Consider the following 19,738-nt stretch of genomic DNA (forward strand, 5'->3'; position numbering starts at 1 on the left):
TGGCTGCGTCTCCACCGGGCTATAGTTATCCCTGAACTGCCAAGTTCCGGGTTAAGCCTCGCAGCCCCCAGAGCCAGCTCTGTCCCACAACGCAGCCAAGTCCCCCATCCGTCTTATGGCCAAAGGTGAGCTTTGCTAAACCATGTGAAGTCTTGTCCCGACCTGGCCAGCTTATCCCCCCCCCCGACAAACCCCCTGTCTGCCGCTGAGCCGAGTCACTCTTCCTCACCCCTAGGACTCTCTCATTAATCTTTAACAACCCCCCCCCCCCCCCCCCCCACATCCTTTGTCATCATCTTTAGCCTCTCTCTGGCCTCAGCGATCGCTTCCTTCCCTATATGAGTCAGCCTCGTAGTGGCTGTTTGGAGTGACTTTGGCGCCGTACCTCTGTAGCTGCTGCAGCCGCTGGTCCTGGGGCAGGAAGTTGTGTTTGAGGTTGAGGTGGGTGAGGTCGAGGCTGTAGAACAGGTTAGGCGGGAGCTGCTCTAGGCTGCAGCAGGACAGGTCCACCGAGTGGATCCTCTGGGACACCATCTAGATGACACACGGGTAGGGGGAGGGGAGAGGAGAAAGACAGGAAACCTGCTGTTTAAACATAGGGTGAGCATTATTTTCATGAACACAAACCGGGACCCTTTTTAATCACTTATCATTAAGACCTGAGGCCGATTCAACAAATGCCCTCTAAATCAGTAGTTCTCACATTTTCAAGATGTTCAAAAATAGCAGATGTGCGAGCTTGTATATCGCCTATTTTTGAATAGCCAATGCAAATATAAATAATTCCTGGTTTTAATGGGTTAAAAATAGCGATTTCACACGTCGTGAACTTGTAGATCGACTATTTCCGTTGCTTTTGGCAATTTCTTTTTACATTTTTTATTTCATTTTTATTTTCACCTGCTGTTCTCATCAGGATGGCGGACAATTATTTTAGCTCTTGGCACACCTAGTAACTGCACCTTTCAACGGAAGCCCTCAATACAAGTATTATTATACAATTAAAATAATGGGCCAAAAACAGGACAATTTGGTAGTGATGGGGGCAAGAAACAGGACTTCTTAGTGTTTTATTGATATTTGTTGTGACTCTAGAGACCCACTCCAGCTTGAAACTGGGAGAATCCCAGCCAAACCAGGACACCTGGTCACCGTAGTTAAATGGGATTACCTCGACTGCCAGGAGACCTTGCAGGTTTTAGTGTGTGTGTCTCGTGTGGCTCGCCCTTAAGAGGTAAAGAGATCACTCCCGACCAATCTGCTTAGGATTAGGCGGTAAGCAGAAGTCAAGGGAAAGTTTGCTGACATGTAGAAATCACAGTGAAACTCTTCAACCTGGTCCTGAGTGAGTGAACAATGCGGTACTGTTACCCCCCAGCCTTTCAGAGCACAGTTAGCTAGAGATTGGCCGTGACGGTGGCACGTGGCCCTCATCTCCAAGGTTCTATTCTGAGTGTCCCCTTGGGCACAAGTGACATCCATGTCCCTGATAATATTTAGAAAATAGGCTTTCTGGCTATGGCCTACTTGACTTCAAACGGCAGGAAGGAGAGAGAGCGGAGTGGTGTGCATGCGTTTGCATGGATTTTACGCACCCTGAGAGACTCGGACAGGGTGATATATTGCAGAGTGGGTGTATAGCAGTAAAGTATGTACAGTACACTTCAATGCATGGCCATTTAAGATTTAGCGCTCATCTGGGCATTGGAGCCATATTTTCATATTTCAGCCGCTCGCCAGGCGTGGTCTGATTTACAGTTTAGTTGACCCATGCGCAGGTTGAAGCCTATAGTAAATTATACTTTGTCACAACTTGCAACGGCATTACTCACCAAAAATAACAGAGTTTCACTTGAAAAAAGTGGTGCTGTGACTGTTGTCGTAAGTTTTAGTGATTTTAGGGAGCACATGAACATTAGTAACAGTAACACACTTACTACTATTTGTAAGGACTTTCCATTAATTCCCTATAACCTCTAGCCACTGCCTAACGTACCGGTAACCATGTTTAACCATAAAGTTGCAATTCATAATTCATCTGTTCATCTTGTGATTTTTATTGCGTCATTTGTTTTGATTTGTATACGTATTGATTCTTCGGCAAAGCACTTTGTAACACTGTTTTGAAAGGTGCTATACAAACACAGTTTATTATTATTATAATTATAAGATTTATGGACCATACATATTTCAGTTCACTGAACTGAAACATAGCCAGGTTGTTCCCCTGACTGGATCAGTCAGCGCAGCAACACTTTCAGCCGAAAGTCGCCTCAGGCTATGGGATCTAAACACCAGGCACTCGCACGCTCGAAATGTGCCTCGTATTTCAAGAATGTAAACATGTTTATTTTAATTGACGAATTTACTACACAGTGTTGGTCTCTAGTGATCGGTTTCAGGGAAAATCAAGTCCCCCTCCCCCTTGTATAAATGGCTTGGAGTGGAGGCAATGTCAGAAATAGTTCCATGGTAGCAGAGATAGCAGTACAGGTACACACACACACATGTACAGACCTTGGCAGCGTGTCTGTGCCAGCGCAGGTGCTCAGTGAAGCTGTCGAAGCTGACATAATAGGTTTGGCTCTGAGGTCCTGCCGAGCTAAAGGCCAAACAGTGGCTGTGCTTCTTCACCTCCTCCACCTGCAGAACCACACACACACACACACGTTAGAATACTGTATGTCAGTCTCAACATTTTAATGTCAACCCGCACCCCAGTTCCATATGCATTAGACCACGGACCCCCATTTGATAATATTTGTATATCTGGGACCCCAAACTTACAAGTATACAAATTTACTTTAACTCCATCGGCACACTCTCAGAGTTCATTTGGTCCATTTGGTTCCTATTCCTAACCATCCATCATTTAGCTGGGGACCCCCTTGAAATGGCCCCCACGTTGAGAGCTCTCTGCTGTATGTGATATTCTCTCCACTGACACCAGAGAATCAAACAAATAAATCGTCTGTAGAATCTAATCGTATCCTGCTGTAGGAAAGATAATATATATCGTCTCTGTTGTTACTTTTCAACAATAGCAAAAGTAGCAGATCTACAAGCTCATAACGCTTCGCTTCGCATCGCGTTTCGAGGCTTACGGATCTGCTACTTTTGAGTCACGCTGTAGTGTTAAAATATGGAGATAATGCATCACTGTCTGACTGCCTGAACACACACACACACACACACACACACACACACACACACACACACACACACACACACACACACACACACACACACACACACACACACACACACACACACACACACACACACACACACACACACACACACACACACACACACACACACACACACACACACACACACCTCATCAGGCTGGGTACAATTCTCATTTAACCCCTTCAATCCGGTAACGCATCTCTGTCATTTTAGATGTCTTTGGCTATTAAAAGATAGCAGATAGACAAGCTCATAGTGCCTGCAGTGCTATGAGCTTGTAGATCAGCTTTTTTTTTCATGAAAATGTGTGCAAATCTTTGAATATAATGTTTTTTAAAGCGAACATTTGTGACTCAAAACTTTGCTTCTGGGGGTCCCTGGAACACAATATTAAAACATACAAATGTTCGCTTTAAAAAATATATATTCAAAGATTTTCACGATAAAAATAAATAAATAGCAGATCTACAAGCTCATAGCCCGGCACTCGTTGAGAGCTCTCTGATGTATGTGATATTCTCTCCACTGACACCAGAGAATCAAACAAATGATAAATCGTCTGTAGAATCTAATCGTATCCTGCTGTAGGAAAGATAGTATATATCGTCTCTGTTGTTACTTTTCAACAATAGCAAAAGTAGCAGATCTACAAGCTCATAACGCTTCGCTTCGCATCGCGTTTCGAGGCTTACGGATCTGCTACTTTTGAGTGACGCTGTAGTGCTAAAATATGGAGATAATGCATCACTGTCTGACTGCCTGAACACACACACACACACACACACACACACACACACACACACACACACACACACACACCCCCCCCCCCCCCCCCCTCATCAGGCTGGGTACAATTCTCATTTAACCCCTTCAATCCGGTAACGCATCTCTGTCATTTTAGATGTCTTTGGCTATTAAAAGATAGCAGATAGACAAGCTCATAGTGCCTGCAGTGCTATGAGCTTGTAGATCTGCTTTTTTTTCATGAAAATGTGTGCAAATCTTTGAATATAATGTTTTTTAAAGCGAACATTTGTGACTCAAAACTTTGCTTCTGGGGGTCCCTGGAACACAATATTAAAACATACAAATGTTCGCTTTAAAAAATATATATTCAAAGATTTTCACGATAAAAATAAATAAATAGCAGATCTACAAGCTCATAGCCCGGCACTCGGTGCCGGGCTATGAGCTTGTATATCTGCTATTTTTGAATAGTCAAAGAAATCTAAAATGACAAGAGATGCGTTCCCGGGGTTGAATGAGTTAAAAATAGCCTCAGTTTAGTGACGTCGATATCTGACGTTTATCCATGGCCCACGAGGCTACACCGTGTCCAGTCAACCGCAAAAACGACCCTCCCTCGCGCACGTAGTATAGCATGTTCACGCATGCATATGCACACGTATAGCATACTGCACGCATCAAACATATCACATGGGCATGACATGAGCGAGTACACACCGTGCCACATTCTGACTGTTACTTGAACTCTGAGCGAGTTAAATTAACACTTCGGTGGAACACACTTATGATATACGCACACACATACATGCATTCATGCACACACACACACACCAGCACATTCGTGTGAGCAAATACTTTTCACACACGTGTGCGTACAGCCGTACACACACTGCGCATGCGCACACACACACACACACACACACACACACACACACACACACACACACGCACACACAGTCACACACTCGAGATGAAAGGCGGACTAGAGGTCATGGCCTGCGCTTGTGTTTGAACAGTGGGTGTGGTGGAATATGAAGTGCTCATTCATTGTGTCACAGGCGACAGATAGAAAAGGCCTTTTCAGGGGAGAGCCCTCAGAGCTTATCCAGTGACCACGCAGATACACCAGAGCCATTAAAGCCCTCACCACCAGATAAAACTCATTTACCAGAGACTTTCCTCCTAACTACAGAGAAGAGAGTCCGTTCAGAGAGCCCGGGACAGAAAGTGATAAGGCCTCTAAATGGTGAAAGAGCCTCTACACAGAGCGAAGGATCCATTAGGCCCGCACAATGGGCTCATAGTGATAATCCCAGATAAGAAGCAGAAAATCAAAGACTTCCATGCATAATTCTGAGCACAGTCAGTGACACATGGGGGAACATGAGGGAGCGAGCGCCATGCTGATTTCACGGTGGCCTGATGGCTTCATTGCGCTCTCCCCAAGTTTTAGCAAAGCATGGATGAGGCTGTTGATGAGGATGAGGGACGCACTCTATGGTGGGATGGCTCACACAGGAATAGATGTCAGAGAGCTAGGGTTAGGATCCTTTTAGGACAGTGGCTTGTAGATCTGCTATTTGTGAATAGCCAACATATAAATCCTCAGTGTTAACCACTTAAACCCCAGCATCGGTATTGTGGGAAAAGCTTTCGCCAAAAAATGCAGATCAACAAGCTCACAACGCGACGCGTTGTGTCGCATTGTGAGCTTGTTGATCGGCTATTTTCAGCGAAAGCTTTCGCCACAATCACAGAAAATACACTAGTATTGAGCCCTAAGGGACTCCAGTTACCCATATCGGGGGTTTATTTATGCATTTGAAAGTCCAAGAATGTACAAATGTTGTTTTGTGTACCATTTGTACACTCTCAGAGTTAAATGTCAGTGTGTGAACTGGTGGAGGTCATGATGAGGTGTGGGACCCTGCATGCATACCTTTCCTCCAATAAGCGGCAGGATGTGCATCTTGCCCGTCTGGCTCTCCTTGACAGAGGACACGATGAGGCACGTGCCACACAGGATGACCTGCCGTCTGGTCCAGCGGTTGACGGGCAGCTGGAGCTTCCCTTTGCGCACGTTGTATGTACCCGACAGTTGAACCCGCTCCGAGCTCTCCACGCTGTGAGGCTTCCCTGGAAAAGAAGCGAGAAGGGAGACTTTTTAGTGTGCAGTCAATGTGCCTGTGTGTTAATAACTGTCAAAGTAAACTAGAGTGTATAAAAAAGTAGTAGATCTACAAGCTCAAAAGTAGTAGATCTACAAGCTCAAAAGTAGTAGATCTACAAGCTCGATTCGCGCCGCGTTTCGAGCTTGTGGATCTGCTACTTTTGATACTTTTGTGTGACGCTGTAGTATGATCAAGTTGGGAATTAATAAAAAAAAAACTATTAGTTAGAATATGGAGAGAAGAGATTTCTGCCAGACAGCGACGATATAACACAGACAATACACATTATAGATAGCTGTTTATCCATTAGTGTTTTGATAATGCTTCACTTGCAGACAACAGACAGTGTTTTGGTTGCCTTGTGACAAAGCAATATAAACCAAATACTACGAATACGAAAATAAGCTCATAACGCTTTGCATTGCAACGTATTGTGAGCTATTTTTCAAATGTTTTATAAACGTTCATTAATCGTAGTTGAGGCAAACGTTTGAAATAATCACAATATAGATTTGAAGTCATGTTGCCCAGCCCTCGCAAACACTAAGAACATGATCCTGTGGCTAACAGCTTATAACATTCAGCACGGAGCCAAAAAAACTGGAAATATAACTGGTGTGGTTAACAGGCCAGCTCTGCGGACCCGTGTCAAAACAATGCTGTGTTCAGTGTTCACACAGGGTCTAAATATAATCAGGAAGCGCCTCGAATTGTCCTACTTTTTCCCCCATTCGTTGCATTGAAGAGTTTCTGTTTCGGATTCGATGCCAGGCACACCACTCACAAGAAACTTTTTCTCTTGGAGAATTCCTTTATTCTCTGCATCCATCCACACGCCTGTCCTCCGTGGCCCTGTTCTCTCCCTCCCCTGTCGGCCTGCCAAACCTGACAGTCAGTCGTGCTTATCAGCTTACTGTCAGCCTGGCTGCCTTATCGCTCTGTCTAAACATCCACATGTTCCCCGTCTACCTCCACCTCCGCAGAAAGCCTCCCCGAATCCGATCTGGCACGCTCTGCTCTTCTCTCTGCCTTTCTTTATTCCTCCATCGGTATACAGTAGGTCTTTCTCCTTTCCTCTAAAGCTACGGCGTTTCCATTATCTAGTATATTTCATATAGTTATGCCACCTGGTTGCCTTCACGATCAGGCGAAGCTTAATTTATGGCTTGGATAGTGACGTTTTCCCGCGACAGATTGGCCGCTGAGAATGTCTAACAAGTAACAACATCCTTCTTGCAAACCGTCTCATACTGTACATATTTCATTGGACTCCTAAAAAAAACAGATCAGAGTGAAAGATAGATGGGCGAAGAGAGACACAGTGTGGATAGCGCCGGAGTCAGTAGAGTAAGTACTGTAAGTGCTAGCGTGGTGAACATGCCCTTCAGCTCTGAATAATTTAACTCAGGACTTTAACATGCCGACTGTAACACTAACTTGGCAGAGTACTGTACTCTACCTCGCTCATGCACACTGCCTTCAGCCAACACGCTTAACATCCTCCAGACCAGAGTTCCACACATTAGACACCAAGGTGGCTTAGCCAAGGCTCATCTGGGGGGTTGGCCTGAGTGGGTAGAGAGACTAACTCTGGGAACTGAAAGGTCGTCGGTTCAACCGGTGACACAACCATGTGTACCGAAGTGTCTATGAGCATGACACTTAACCCCTAACTGCTCCCCGAGTGCCGTTTCAATGGCAGCCACTGCTCCTCCTAATTAGGATGGGTAAATGGTAAATGGTGCATTTATATAGCGCTTTTATCCAAAGCGCTTTACATAGATTCACACACACACATTCATACACCGATGGACGGAGGAATCCATGCAAGGCTCCAACCTGCTCATCGTCTTGCTCAAGGACACTTCGACTAACCCTGGGGGAGCTTGGGATCGAACTGCCGCTCTACCAGCCACTCTACCCCTGAGCCACTGCCGCCCCATAAAAGGCAGATGAACATTTTCTCTGGGGAGAAAGACCCCACTTTTGAAAACCACTGGTGTGACTCACCTATTAGTTTGCAAGCAAGACCTTAGCCTGGCTGGTTGAATGCTGAATGTGCAAGAACACACGCGCACGTGAAGACTGTTAAAAGTAGAACGCTTGCCAGTACACACTCAAACAGCAACCAGTATCATACTATAACACAGTACATACAAAACCCTGATGAATGCTCAAGCAGCAACCTGTATCACACACTATGAACACACAGACCCTGATGAGCACACACAGTCTTCCATAACGGCTGAGCATCAGGAGACGGGAACATTTTACATTAGCCAAATTATTCACAAGCTTTTAGCCTCAATATGTCACATGGTCTTATTCTTACTATTTTTAGGCCTTCCTTGGAACATGCTCACAGACACAAAACACACACACTCCACTTTCTACTTTTGTTTCTCACGTGCACAGACAGTCTGCACATGAATGCACACACACACACACACAAAGATTTCCTTCTGCTTAGCTGTGACAGTGACATTGATGAACCGCTCCCAGGGCGTGCATCCGTCTCGTCTAATTGTCCCTCTGTCTGAATATTACTTAAAAGACCAAAAGCAGGAATGGACGTTTTGAAAAAGGGAGGAGGAGAACAATACGCAAGCCAGGGCTGAAGTTGGACACAGAGAGAGAAAACAAGCCAACTGTATATGGGTGGGTGTCGCACTGTAGAGGGGGCTTTTCCACATCTCTCACACACATGGTGCATGGCCTGGACGTAAGTGGGACTCTCGCGTGAGCTTCCTGTTTACATGGGGGTCGAGTGGGGTGGTGGGGGGGGGTTGTCAAGCTCCTGCGGGAATCAAGCCGGTGGACACGTGGGGATGGATCATGTGGTTGGATGGATGCACTATCCATTCAGCCACCGGTGCAGCCCCCCGGTTGCTGCGAGCAGATATATTTTGAGCCGTCTTGCTCCCAGTGTTGCAGCAGAGATATTAGTCACTGTGTTGTCCACCCTGTAACCTACGGTGTAGATAGATGTTGGACTTGCATAACGTCGCTGTTGTCGGGGGGAAGAAACCTCCTATCTCCACGTTCTGACTTTGTGTGTGTTTTTTTTTTAAATGAACGCTCTACTTGAATATACTACAAGCGTCACACAAAAGAATCAAAAGTTAGCAGATCTACAAGCTCAAATTTTGAGCTTGTAGATCTGCTACTTTAGCTGATAAAGTAACAGTTTTGGACATGTGAGGTTTCCGCCCGACAGAGACGATAAGATGTGTGTTTAACAATAACGGGAAGGCTTGGCGAGGTAGGTGTGTGCAACCCGCTGAAGGAGTGCGTTCGTTCCGTCTATTCCCAGACCCTCTGTGGGAGTAGGAGAAACAGGAGGTGCATCTGCAAGCAGACACGTACAGCGCATGTGTGTGTGTGTGTGTGTGTGTGCATGTGTGAGAAGGAGTGGGTGGTGAGCGTATGGAGTGGGGCGTGTGTAGCTTTCGCCGTTTCTAAGGATGGTTTCCTTCCTTTTCCCCGAGATCAGGAAAAGACTCGTTTCCCTTTCCACGCTTGGTTCCAAAAAAATCCCATGTTGTATACACAGTCAAATCCTCAGTGTTAATTCATCTCTGGGAGTGCATGCATGCAGTGGTGGAAAAAGTACTCACATTTCTTACTTAAGTAAAAGTATCAGTACTGCACCGTAGAAATACTCTGTTACAAGTAAAAGTCCGGAATTCAAAATTGACTTGAGTAAAAGTGCAAAAGTATTGGTACCAAAAGTAAAAGTACTAAAATGTTTGAAAATAGCAGATCTACAGTACAAGCTCCCAACGCCTTTGCGATGAGACGCGTTGTGAGCTTGTAGATCGTCTATTTTCAAATAGCCTATGTAACAAAACAGGGCTGAAGTGGTTAATGTATGTTTTATGATATTAAAATGTATATCTGCAAAGTAACTAGTACCTAAAGTTTTCAAATAATTGGAATGGAGTAAAAGTACAATATTTGCCTCTGAGATGCAGTGGAGTAGAAGTAAAAGTATTGGAAATTTGGAAATACTCAAGTAAAGTACAAATACCACAAAATTGTACTTAAGTACAGTACTTAAGTAAATGTACTTAGTCAATTTACATGTAACCAAATGGACCCATTTGGTTACATTTTGTACACTCCCAGAGTTACAAATGGATTAATTAACAGATTTGACGGTGTATGGATTCCTCTATAATGACGGCCCTGGTAAAGGCTTTTACATATTCACGTCCAACTGCAATTCCCTGCGGTGACTACGCAATATGAAAGAAGAAATGACACGCAGTGAGACCCCAACGTGCACAGGCGACTAATTCTTTATTTGATATGCTCAACATGCTATCGCCAGCCACATCTTTCTCCCACTGATAAGCCACACAGTCATTCTCTATTGCTGTGTGGAGCAGGACGTGAGGGAAATTAATGCCTGCTCCCAGGAACATACTTTCTGGATTTCCTATACAGTGCACATGATTAACAGGCTGTGGTGGGAAAAGTACTTTAATGTTTTACTTAAGTAAAAGTATCAAATACTAAAATGTAGTAGTAAAATTTACTTGAGTAAAAATACAAAAGTATTGGTATCAAAATGTAAAAGTCCACGCTGTGAAATGTAAAATGTAAAAGTACTAAAATGTTTGAAAATAGCTTCAAGCTCACAACGCGATGCGACACGTTGCGAGCTTGTAGATTGTCTATTTTCAAATAGCCTAAGTATAAAATAGGGCTAAAGTGGTTAATGTATGTTTTATAATAAACTAGTAACTAAAGTTTTCAAATAATTGTACTGGAGTAAAAGTACAATATCTGCCTCTGAGATGTAGTGGAGTAGAAGTAAAAGTATAGACAACTGGAAATACTACATCACTGTTAACAGGGAACCAGGAAATGCATGGCTATCCACGTTCCGTACTGTACTGCCCTCACTCACATGAGTGAGTGAGAGACCTACAGTACTGGAGCGTTCCAGATGGGACACAATCCAAGCCTACTGGCAACCATTCTCAAACAGGTGGTGGCTAAACACTGATTTTGGATGGCTGGGTACAATTAGCGGACGCCGACAGGACAACATGCAACATTTCTGCAAAAGTGAGCAATTCCGGTGTTGGCATTATGCATTCTCTGTCCAAAAGGACATGTATCGCATTACCATTCTTGAATACGTGAGAACCTGCAAATGACAGTTCTCTCAATCTGTAAGATTTGCAGCATTAGATGTGTGGTCTTGTCTTTACAAGGATAGACTCGACCGCAAGGACAATGCAAACAAACTGCTTATTGCAGAGAATGCAGACCACAGTATTTTTAGCAAATGTTAGCTCGTTTCCAGTGTCCGTCCTTGGAACAGGCTTGCACACATGGGAGTTGGGTGCCCTTGCTTGGGATCGCCGTGGCAGTAGTTTTGAACCAGCAAAACTTTCAACTACTACAGTAAGCACCCTCCTGTAACAACCTGCAGCCCATGATGCAGTCCATTCACAAAAGGCATCCGGGTCAGAACACGAGGTAAGCCTTATATTATACTTAGTTGCACACTAGCATAACTTACGAATCGAAAATAGCCGATCTACAAGTTCACAACACATCACGATGCGACACGGTGTGAGCTTGTACATCAGCTATTTTCGGTGTGCGACATAAGATGCACGATAAAGTTTTAAGTCAGGCATAACTTCTCTCCTCTGTCCCGCTTTAGGAGATCCACGGCTCTCTGCTCCACGTTACAACCAGGCCACTTTCCCTGTTAATCAGCCTCACGTGCGCAATGCAACCTGACATCAGTGCACCTCCACTACAGGACCGGGTATACCTTACCTTAGGGCACCGATGACCCACATAAAAAGGCACAGCAGAGCACGAGTATACTGAAGACAAGCAATGCATTCATGCATACACTCAGAAACATACGCATGCACGTATTTATGTGTGTGTGTGTGTGTGTGTGTGTGTGTGTGTGTGTATGCTCGCACGTGTAATGTTACATTGCTGTGGACTGTGACAGATGTGACTCCGGGGTGTGTCATCATTTTTACATCTTAAGTCTCCAATGCCGGTTGTTTTCGGGGCATCTTAGGCTCACACCACAGAGAAGGAGAGAGCTATAATATTACAAAAATATTCATGGGATTAGTATTTACTATGTTTGAGGTGGTGTTGAATGAAAATGCAAGTGGAAGGAATCCAATGTGAGACACAGAGAGAGATGGGGAGGCTGGGAATGCAAGAGTGAGGCCAGCTGTTACGCTGGTCCATAAATAGCTCCACTGTCCTTCTGTTAACAGCACACACACACACACACACACACACACACACACACACACACACACACACACACACACACACACACACACACACACACACACACACACACACACACACACACACAGTCAAACCACATCTGCCTAAAAAAGCACATCTTCGTGCGAGTATAACCGGGGCGGCCCCATCGAACTTCCTCGAAGTCTCATTGAATCAAAATTAATTCAGACCATTTCCTCATTTTTCTTCTGCATTTCCCTTGTCTCTTTCTTTCTTTCTCACGTTCTTCCTCTTTGCGTGCAGTGCGTTCAGACAGAAAGGCGGCCACAGCCACAGCGCCACACACACACACGCTCAGCCTGGCTCAGTGTGCTCAGGTGGTATAGCTAGCTGGCCGGGCCCTGGCAGAGGTGGCGGTGAGAGCCATAGCGGGTGACAGGCTGTTCACTGCAGTCAAGCCAAGCGGGCCAATCCAAGACACGGCAGCACAATTATCCAAGCCCATCTGCTGTCACAGCCTCCATTAAGCCTGACTTATGCTTCGTCATACGATGCGTCGCACGCCTGCAAATAGCAGATCTGCAAGCTCACAGCGGGGTCGCGAGTTCGCAGGTGTGCTATTTTCGGCGCGCGATACCGCCGTACCACAGCGCGCTCTTTCAGGACGGGGCCAATAATGTGCTAGGTGCACGAGAGCGTGCATGAACTGTCAACACGCATCGGCGAGGCGGGGAAAACGAGGTGGGAGATTGTCTGTGGGGGTCTCGCGCCCTTTTAAACCCAATAAATCCACACTTTCACAGTTTTGTGAAAGAAGTGTAATCCTTAATTAGTACCTTCCTAATCCTCTGAGCATCCTCTTTAAAAGTTCCCAGATGTTTCGCCTACAAAGTTCACAGATGTTCTCCTACAAATGAGTCCGCAGGGACTTACAGTACAGTGGGCGTTCCTTCAACAAATGTTATACATATGGAATGTGATACAGTCACATATAATCAGTGTCATCTTTTTCATAGTACAGAGAGACAGGAAACACGGAGAGAGAGTCAGCGAGTGACATGCAGCAGGAATATGGGAATCGAACCGGGCTATGTGGTACGTGCCTTGACCACTTGGCTCGAGCACACAGTGTCATCTTTTCAATCACTTCTTATTTTTCATATAGTGTACTGTGTATATATAGTAATATACATAATCACCGTCTGTCCCCTGTATAAACCACCCTCGGAGGCCGGCCTCTTCGATGTGGGACCTGAGACGAGGGCGTGGCTGTACGCTACTGAGTTGGACATCTGATGACGACACACGAAAGAAGAAGTAATATACTATTACGTTCAAGTTCAGTCAGATAACTCTTGGATTGAAATACAAACATTTACTGAACATAAATATCTATGAACATGCCAGCATCAAGATATTCTTCCAAATAGAATATGAAAGGGAATCAGTGGTGGAAAAAGTACTCAAATGTTTTACTTACGTAAAAGTATCAATACTGCAATGTAGAAGTACTCTGTTACAAGTAAAAGTCCGGAATTCAAAATGTACTTGAGTGAAAGTATGAAAGTATTGGCATCAAAATATACTTAAAGTACCAAAAGTAAAAGTACAAAAATGTAAATAGCAGATCTACAAGCACGTCGTGATACGACGCGTTGTGAGTTTGTAGATCAGCTATTCATAATATAATGATTTACATCTGAAAAGTAACTAAAGTTTTCAAATAGTTGTAGTGGAGTAAAAGTATAATATTTTCCTCAGAGATGTAGTGGAGTAGAAGTAAAAGTATTGAAAATTGGCAATACTCCTCAAAAGTGTACTTAAGTACAGTACTTGAGTAAATGTACTTTGTTACTTTACACCACTGAAGGGAATGAAATAGCAAGGCTAAGGGAATCATACAGAAACAAAGCCCACAGGTGGATGCTGGGGTGGTGGTGGTGGTGGTGGTGGTGGGAGCACAACAAACTTCATAGAGCAAAGCAGCACAGCAGAGCAGCAAGACAGCAGAATGAGCAGGTAAGCAGGGAGGTTAAAATAGCCAATGAGATGAAGCGTGCATGTGACTGATCTGATAAGTCACATGCACGCTCCAGGAGCAGTGATCATCACCTGACGCTGAGTTGGCACGGCTCTGAGGGAGAGCCTCTTTTACTGTTAGGTACCTGAACCTGAATATAGGACTGTGTGTGTGTGTGTGTGTGGTATATATTACATCAATAATATTATACAGTACATTCTTGCATATATATTACAGTATATATTTAATCTGCCGGGGGGAGAGAAAGCAGAGAGAGTATAGGGGAGTGACATGCAACAAAAGGTCCGCCCAGCCTGGGAATCAAACCGAGGGGGTTCATTTGGGTTTTCGCATTTAACCTCAAACTCAAATTCAGTTACGGTAATTTACACATATTTTCTCCAACTTACGTACGAACAAGATGTGACATGTGACACGTGTTTTCTTGTCTGCAAACCATGCATTCATTAACCACATTCAACCTGGCAACCCTATTTTGGGAATGTCATTATAGTTTAAAATATTTTCTTTCTTTATTTCTGCAATAATAGCAAATCTACCAGCTCACAGTGTGTCACATCACAAGTGAGCTTATCGTCAGATCAACTAAATAATTGTTTTTGAAATAGGGCTTAAGTTGTTACTTCTTTTCTTGTTTTTTTTTACTGAATTGATGCCTCTACTCCCTGTCAGGCGTCACTCAGAGCCTATGAGGTCCTTAACCATTAGGCTGTGGGGTCGCCATGTTGCAGCCCGGTTAAGTGTTTCTTTGATAAATGTATTACACTTCACTTGATGGAATTGTTATTCTATACGGACAGTGTGAGTTGGGAGACTGAGAATGTCAGACACATGTAGAGTTCTAATTCCACCCGCTCAGATTCATACTCGGGAGGAGACGGCAGCCCTGTGTGTGTGTGTGTGTGTGTGTGTGTGTGTGTGTGTGTGTGTGTGTGTGTGTGTGTGTGTGTGTGTGTGTGTGTGTGTGTGTGTGTGTGTGTGTGTGTGTGCGTGTGCGTGTGTGTGTGGGGGGAGACTGCTCTCCGTCCCTGAGCTGAGTGACGATTTTCCTCTGTGCTCCTATTGTCACCCAAATGACACTGTGCATCCTCTGCTTTTAAGACAGCTCACGCCCGCTCACGTTTTGTCCTCTTCTCATGGGAGGACGCGAGGAGTGGGACAGCGGGGCTGAGGGACAAACTGCCGCCATGACACAAGTGACCATGAAATGTTCCTCCGCCCACGGAGAAGGGAGCAAGGTGGATAATTAACAGCTTGATGGATGTGCTGGAGCTCTTATAAGTCATCTCTCTTTAGGGTTGTCACTAAGAAGGACACCATCACATCATGCAAAGACGTGCCTGTGCACACGCACGTCGCACACACGCACTCACACACACACACCATTATGACACTGCAGTCGGGTTCCACACACACTATGGATTGAATCTAAACGAGGTCACGATATGTCCCCCATCAAACCATTACTGTGTTTTACAACTCTAAAGTGAGAGCAGTACCAGATGGTGCCTGTGGGGGCAGCATGGAGGGTGTGTAGTGGCAAGGAGAGGGTCTCGGGCAGGTCTACTACTACTACTACTACTACTACTACGAACTACTGTTATTCTCTGAGGCTGAATAATCTGTTTTACTCTGGCTTTTAGCACACACTAGGGAAGTGCAGAATGATTACTTTCACTGGCATTTAAAGAACATTTATTAATTCAAATTTATTAATTTGATTAATCGGTGCAGGAAAGTAAATCAAATTAATACCTGTGTGCATAAAGCATTTTGCAAAATTCTAGTATGTATGTTTACACAACTTAAATGATCTAAATGTTGGCACCTGCCATATTCTATGATCTACCTCCAACCTCAATGTTCTTCCTCTCTGACACTGTGTGTTCCAGCTCCATGACTGAAGCATTTGCCTTCAACAAAGCATGTCTACTGCAGTCATCTGTGTGATGAGCTGGCTTATTTTTGTTTTTAGATCCACCATCATCACAGCAGTGGTGGGCAGTGAGGTGTTAACTAGGGATGTGCATGACTTACCAAAATCAAAGTCGATCATTTTCTACTGCTATTAATAACGAATGTTCGATTATTCCCACCTCTGGTATCGTCATGAATTTGTTCTTGTATGTGTCAGGCATGCAATCATGCTTGTTAATACTTAATGGTATTTTTGCTTGTTAAAAGCGAGATTTTATTAAGACATGACAGTCATTTGGGTGCAAATTCTAAATGTTATAATATTTATATATAGTTTAATTCATAGTTTAAATAGTATTTAAGTATAGTATATATATTTAGTCAAGGTTTAGTAGGTGCAGGCTGCAGCACTGTTTAAACATTTAGTTGAATAAACACGCACATCCCTAACACAGACACACACACACACACACAGAGAAGACATGCTGAATATTAATTCATAAGGATGCTCAGGGAAACATGATGAATTGACACCCTATTCACACCTCATAGATAATCACAGGAATACAGACTGCACTACTACACTGAGAGAAGTTTTGCGAGATGTGCATCATGAGTAGCTTATAAATCATGCTGTACAGTTATGCATTATACATACAGTTGAGTATTGTGTGTGTGTGTGTGTGTGTGTGTGTGTGTGTGTGTAACATAACATTAGCACTTAGCTCACTAAATTAAATAACAGTAGTTTAGACTGACCATGATCACGTCACACCATTTGGTTCCATTATTACACTCTCAGAGGCGAATAATTAACACGAACAACAGGGAAAAATGTCAAACAGTTGGGGGTTCAGTGGGGAGGAGCAGTGTTAATTCATCCACCTGTGACTCTGCGAGTCCACAGAATATAAACAATATAACACGTCTTGTATTTTATACACCCTCAAAGAGTTAAATGAACCCTCAAGATTTGACAGCGTAGTGAATGATTGTCCCCAGTGGTTCCTCTGCCAGTGAAACAGTGGGATGGTGACGTAGATAGATGGATGTGTGTGTGCCCCCCCCCCCACTACTCTCCCTCCCCCCTCCATCTTTTCTCCTCTAGACCCCGTCTGTGCCGGCGTTATGTAATAAGTGCGTGTTACGAAACCTTACATTGGAAACACGAGCCCTTTGATCAGCTACCACGGAGCCAGAGAGATTACACGCATGCACACACACACACACACACACACACACACACACACACACACACGCCAAGGCATTGTACAGTAGTCATCTTTTGTTTGTGTGTGCGTGTGCAAATGTGAATTTTGAGTGCAGTGGACGATAAGCATTTTGTGAACACACGTGTGCGTTTGTGTGCGTGTGTGTGTACCATGCTGTCAGTGCACATTGTGAACAAATTGATTGAAAATGTGTGGAACGTGAATCGGGAATGGAATTCTGAGGCTGTGGAAATGTGCAGAGAGCCATATGTGAATTATTAATAATGTTTGTGGGTGAGCGTCGAGCGAGTGTGTGTGTGTGTGTGTGTGTGTGTGTGTGTGTGTGTGTGTGTGTGTGTGTGTGTGTGTGTGTGTGTGTGTGTGTGTGTGTGTGTGTGTGTGTGTGTGTGTGTGTGTGTGTGTGTGTGGGCGCGCGCACGCGCGTGCGTGAAATAAATAAATAAACTAAATACGAGGGTCCCTATTTGCATGTTGCAGTACAAGCATGAACGCTACCAGGTGTTGTACTGGAGACATAATGGAGAGGTGGTTGAAAGGAAAAAGCAGAAATAGCAGGAATTCCAGACGGGGAAAAGAAAGAATATATAAGAAGGGAAGGAGGGAAGGAAAGAATGTAGATAGACAGACAGATAGATATTGTAGATATCTTATCAGCTATAAAGCAGAGGGAGTCAGAAGTGCAGCGCTCTAAAGCAGTGGTTTAACAACCTTTTCTGGCTTTTCTGACAATCAATCTGCCGCTCTGTCTGCCCGGTGGAGAGGGAGGTGGGGGTGGGGGGGGGGGGGGGGGGGGGTATGGAGTCTAGACTGTTCTCCGGGTTGGATCAATGGAACTAACATAGTTTACTTTAAGTTCCTATTCATCGGTATCACAAGAAAACCCAATTTCTTTCAGGGTGTTAAAGAAAACATACCATGACGTGAACATTATTTTATGTTGTATTATCATTTTGCCACTCATTTTGGGGCCCACTTTCAATATCCTCACGGCCCACCAGTAGGCCCCCGAACCACAGGTTGAGAATCACTGCTCTAAAGCTATATGTGAGCCAACAGCATCCAGCTGTAAGCCAGTGCATTAAGTGTGGCACGGAGTCATGCAACAATCTCACACACAAGACACGCAAAGTCTTCACACAATATTAACCACTTAGCGCCCATTATTCTGGGGGAACATTCGCTAGAAATAGCCGATCTACAAGCTCACAACAACACGTCAAAATTGCGTTGCGTTGTCAGCTTGTCGATCTGCTATTTATGGAGAAGATATTTGGTGCATCATTTTCGATTTGAGCTATAACCATTATTTTATACTTTGGCCATTCAAGCATATCAGATCTGGCCTGGGCCGCAGCGTGGCGGTCCAGGCACCCTAGGCTGCAATGCCAGCCTGACAGCGTGTCGCAGGTTCGAGTCCCGATCCCGACTACCTTTGCTGTGTGTCACTCCCCATCTCTCTCCCCATTTCCTTTCAGTCGACTGACCTATAAATAAAGGCATAAAAGCCAAAACAACTGTGGCTTTGGCTATTAAAAAAATAGCAGATCTACAAGCTCATAGCACAGCACAGAGTGCCGCGCTACGAGCTTGTAGATCTGCTATTTTCTTTTTTATCATGAAAAAAAGAAATTGTGCAAATCCTTGAGTATTATATTTTGAACTCAAATCTTTGCTTCTGGAGGTCCCTGGAACAACATTATATTTTACAAATGTTTGCTTTAAAAATATATATGTTCAAAGATTTGCACAAACTTTCCCACAATGTTTCAAAGGAGGAGCAACGGTTCTCAACGTGGGGTCCAGGGACCCTCGAGGGACCTTGAGGAGGTTCTAAATTATTGCCAGTTAAGAAACAAATTTGACCCTTAAAGGACGACTTCACCCATTTTCAACCCGTCTTCATATAATAGGTCCTCACTAATGCTCATGATAATATGGCACCATTTTTGTCTACTCAGTCTGTGTCTCAGAGGAGGGCCGTTGGACAGTTCAGAAACCCGCCTACCAGTGACATCATCGATGGGGAATCCAAGCTTATAGAAACTGCAGGCTTTCTATTCCTGGAAAGTTAGCATGCTATAATCGAAGCCATTGTTCTCGCGTTAATAAAAAAATAACAAAATCTAAAAATATATATATATACATTCCTAACTCAGAGAACGTACAAATGGAACCAAATCATGTACCCGTAA

The 19,738-nt window shown here is 44.2% G+C and overlaps 2 protein-coding genes across 3 annotated transcripts in view; one reads left to right on the forward strand and one right to left on the reverse strand.

Annotated features, from left to right (window-relative positions):
* ripk1l (receptor (TNFRSF)-interacting serine-threonine kinase 1, like) overlaps positions 1-19,738 on the forward strand; it is a 733,201-nt gene that overhangs the window by 71,531 nt on the left and 641,932 nt on the right. The gene's annotated exons all lie outside the window — the stretch shown is intronic.
* The window catches only part of phlpp1 (PH domain and leucine rich repeat protein phosphatase 1), a 63,035-nt gene that overhangs the window by 22,291 nt on the left and 21,006 nt on the right, over positions 1-19,738 (reverse strand). Inside the window, exons 2-4 of the mRNA XM_080441030.1 lie at positions 5,879-6,075; positions 2,518-2,643; positions 386-534 (exon numbers count right to left, since the gene is read on the reverse strand). Coding sequence (XP_080297156.1) covers positions 386-534; positions 2,518-2,643; positions 5,879-6,075 — 472 coding nt within the window. The remainder of the gene's footprint in view (positions 1-385; positions 535-2,517; positions 2,644-5,878; positions 6,076-19,738) is intronic.

The sequence above is a fragment of the Gymnoscopelus braueri genome (assembly GCF_963280865.1).
Source record: "Gymnoscopelus braueri genome assembly, chromosome: 10".
NCBI classification, from domain to species: Eukaryota; Metazoa; Chordata; class Actinopteri; order Myctophiformes; family Myctophidae; genus Gymnoscopelus; species Gymnoscopelus braueri.